Source organism: Akebia trifoliata, chromosome 3, assembly GCF_017979445.1.
Source record: "Akebia trifoliata isolate Shusen 1 chromosome 3, ASM1797944v1, whole genome shotgun sequence".
Lineage (NCBI taxonomy): Eukaryota > Viridiplantae > Streptophyta > Magnoliopsida > Ranunculales > Lardizabalaceae > Akebia > Akebia trifoliata.
Window position 1 is genome coordinate 25,055,083 of NC_141377.1, and position 4,371 is coordinate 25,059,453.

General features: G+C 34.3%; 1 protein-coding gene across 1 annotated transcript; it reads left to right on the plus strand.

Annotated features, from left to right (window-relative positions):
* The first annotated feature begins 774 nt into the window (after positions 1-774).
* Positions 775-3,494, plus strand: LOC147406196 (uncharacterized). The gene is made up of 7 exons (XM_086432514.1): positions 775-798; positions 1,002-1,079; positions 1,201-1,232; positions 1,422-2,174; positions 2,261-2,504; positions 2,622-2,693; positions 2,778-3,494. Exons 1-7 carry the CDS (start codon positions 775-777, stop codon positions 3,492-3,494), a joined length of 1,920 nt encoding a protein of 639 aa, XP_086288640.1.
* The last annotated feature ends 877 nt before the right edge of the window (positions 3,495-4,371 follow it).

Consider the following 4,371-nt stretch of genomic DNA (forward strand, 5'->3'; position numbering starts at 1 on the left):
TCGCCAGATCTAAGGGAATAGCACTTTTGCAGATCGAAGGTAAGTTTTTTTTATTTTTTTTTTATCTAGGTTTGTCATTAGCGATGTAGATTTATTTGGGATAAGTAGAGACCGGCAATGGCCGGGCGGGGTTGGTGCCTAACACCTTCCAACCCCGTAACATGATCCCCGGATTCAGATTTTCTATAGTAGAGTAGTTTTTATCCATTTTAGTGTCAGTTTGGTTCCTAGACCACAATAACTAGGTGGCGACTCCCAAACCTCAAGGGTCAAAAGCGGATCCGTGCACCCCGTGGATCGAGGGCGCTTTCAAGAAGCTAAAAAATTTTACAATCTGATATGTGATGAAGAGAAAGAGTTGTATCCTGGTTATACAAAACATACCAAATTATCTTTCATCGTCAAACTATTTCACATAAAGTGTCTTAGTCGATGGAGCAACAAATCATTTACAATGTTATTTGAATTGTTGAGGGAGGTACTTCCAGATTGGTCGACATTACTAGAAAATTTTAGTCAGACCAAAAAGATCATATCAGATTTAGGTCTCGACTATACTAAGATCCATGCATGCCCCAACGATTGCATGATATATTGGAGGAAGACCAGTGAGAAACAATAATGTGATACATGCAGTGCTTCTAGATGAAAAATGGAAGGAGATGATCCAAGGGATAAGAACAAAAGTCTGGCTAAGATATTGCGATATTTCCCTTTAAAACCAAGGCTACAAAAACTGTATGTCAACCAAAACTGCTTCTAACATGAGATGGCATGACGAAGGTTGTACGAAGGATGGTTTGTTAAGGCACCCGGCAGACTCATTAGCATGGAAATATTTTGACAATTAAAATCTGTCATTTACTTCAAACAGTCGTAATATAAGGCTTGGATTGACTAGCGACAGTTTTAACCCTTTCAGGACGATGAGCATTTCTCATAGCACATGGCTTGTGATTCTTATTTCATATAATTTACCCCCGTGGATATGTATGAAACAGTCAAACATGATCTTATCCCTATTGATCCCTGGTCCTAGTAGTCCTGGAAATGACATAGATGTTTACATGAGACCTCTGGTGGAAGAATTGTAGGAATACGGAATAACGACGTATGATGCATCAAAAAATGAGACCTTTCAGATGCGTACAACTTTGATATGGACCATTAGTGACTTTTCTGGTTATGCAATGTTATCAGGTTGGAGTACAAAAGGGAAACTTGCGTGTCTTGTTTGCAATAAGGATACATGTAGTCGATATTTGAATAAAGGAAGAAAACATTATTACATGGGCCATCGTCATTTTTTAAAACCACACTATAGGTTTCGGAAGAAAAAAAGATCATTTGATGGCACGGTGGAAGATAGGACTTCACCATTTGTTGTGTCTGGAAAATGACATTATAAATTTGTTGAACAGGATTGCGTTTAAGTTTGAAAAACAAGTTGGGAAGAAGCGATCGAGACAAGCACAATATGACATAATGCCAGATAATTGGAAAAAGTTAAGCATATTGTTCGAATTACCATATTGGAAGAAAAATTTATTGAGACATAATTTGGATGTGATGCACATTGAAAAGAATGTGTGTGATAATATAATCGGTACTTTGTTGAACCTCGAAGGTAAATCTAAAGACAACTTAAAAGCTCGTTTGGATTTGGTAGAAATGGGCTTGAGGGACATACTTCACCCACATATAGTGTCTACGACGAATAAAGTTTATTTGCCAGCTGCTTGTTTTTCCATGGACAAACACGAGAAATTATTATTTTATAAGGTATTGAAGAGTCTGAAGGTTCCAGATGGGTACTCTTCCAATATCACAAGACATGTCAATATGAAGGAGCGTAAAATTATTAATTTGAAGAGTCACGACTCGTATGTCTTAATGCAACAATTATTGCCATTGGCTATTAGACGACTACTGCCTAAGAATCTCGTTATAGTTATCATTGAATTGTGTAATTTATTCCGTGAATCATGTAGCAAAGTATGTAATATTCAAGAGTTGCATCAACTTGAGGAACGCATTGCGCTCACGCTGTGTAATTTAGAACAAATTTTTCGACCTGTATTTTTTGACATTATGGTGCATCTACCGATCCATTTGACTAAAGAAGCAATATTAGGTAGTCCTGTTCAGTATCGTTGGATGTATCCAATCGAAAGGTGCGTAATATTAAAAGTAATTATGATCTTAACTCAAATTACTTTCAAACAATTATCTCATATAAATTATATTTATTTTTATATAGGTATTTGTACAAATTAAAAGCTTATGTGCGAAACAAATCTCAACCTAAAGAATCTATAGCTGAAGGATACTTGGCTGAGGAATGTCTCACATTATGTTCAAGATATCTACATAATGTTGAGACAAGGTTCAATAGACCAATTATAAATTACGATGATTGTGCGATAGGAGGCGTCGTTACATTTCATTTGAGGGAATTGGAAAGAGAACAAGCACATCACTACATACTGTTCAACAACAAGAATGTTATGTGTTACATAGAGTAAGAGAATTTTGTTTGAATCATTTAAGTTACACACAAGTGTACATGATGTAATTTAGCTTTGTGATTATGCAAACATATGCGTTCTCTTATAATGCAGTTTTCACACAAGAATTCTCATGAACTGCAGAAATTACAAAATGAAATGTTTACTATTTGGTTCAAGGATCATGTAAGTGAAATAGATTAAATATGATTATGACTCATTAGTTTTATCTTGGTAATGTATCAATATTAATTTTTTCGCTTCAATCAGGTGCAATTACTGAAGAAATCAAATAAAACCGTGTCAGATGAAATTGTGAGCTTAAGCTTAAGTCCACAAAGTTTTGCAAAAAGATTTAAGGGGTTTATTCTGAACGATTTTAGATTTCGTGTATCGGATAACGTGAAGGGACGTAAAAGTCAAAATAGTGTTGTTGCGGTTACATATTATAGACATTTAACATATATAATTGAATTGACATATTCTCAGAATCTTCAGTTTGTATTGTTTAAGTGTGATTGGGCTGATGTTACGGCAATGGACAAAGGAATAAAGATTGATGATCATGGGTTTACTCTTGTCAACTTCACACGACTTTTATTTCAAGGAGATAAAGTCACAGATGAACCATTTGCACTAGCTTCACAAGTACGACAAGTTTTCTATATTGAAGATCTTATTGATTTAGGATGGAATGTTGTTGTAAAGACTAAATCAAGAGATTTGTATGACATGAATAAGGAAATTACTAATGAGGAAGACGATATATGGAAGAGTCATCCATTTGGTGATGGTTTTGATAGAAATGTCTTTGAAGAAATCAATGATGGTGATGTCAATTGGGTTAGAGATGATGTACCGGGGGTTACTATCGATGCACCTCCTCACTTGTTATCTGAACCGCTTTCTCATCCAGTTGATGATGTTGATTATTCAAATGATTCTGATTTTGAAAATTACTACGGTAGAGCTCATATTTTGCAATGAATTATTTAATTTAAATGTTCATCGATATATCAAGATCATTGTTTAATTAGTTATTTACTGTTTAAATTTGCAATAAATATTTAATTAATTTTTATTTTGATTTCATATTTGTGTTCTAACATTGTTTGTAAATGTAGATGGACTCACTCCAGCATGAGGTAAGAGAAAGCGAGGCCTGACACGATGCATTAATATATTTAATGTCGAACCTAATCGAAGACCAGAAGTACTTTTCAACAAGGCTGGCCAAGCTTATGGTAAGCATGCTCAAAAGTTGTTTAGTTTTTTGGTGTCTTGGATAGAGACCCACATCTACTCAGATTAGATGTCCCATCATGGAAGATAATTGATAAGGATGCCAAAGAACGGGTGTGGCAGAGTGTTTTGGTATGTTAGATATGTTTAACAGAATTATGTAGATTTTTTTTATCGATATAATTTTATGAATTTTTTTATAATAGTTTTACATTTTTCTTTAATTTCTAGGATAAATTTGTCATCGGTTCTAAACATCATAAGCATGTAATGAAAAAAATTAACAAGTTGTGGAAGGACTACAAGCATAGACTGAAGGCTCGTATTTATGATGTATTTAATGATGACAGAACTCGAGTTCAAAATTGTCCAGATGATATTTCTCTTGAGCAGTGAATCACGTTGATTGATTTTTGGAATTCTGAATTGGGTCAGGTATATTTTGTATAAAAGAATTTAGTTTGTAAATATTACATGTTGAGTTTTTTTATTAATTAATTGATCTTGATATAGCGTCGGAGTACTATTAATCGAGAAAATCGTTCCCACCAAACGATGCTTCATACATGTGGTTCGAAGAGTTTCTCACGTGTACTTCATGAAGAGGTATATCAATCATATT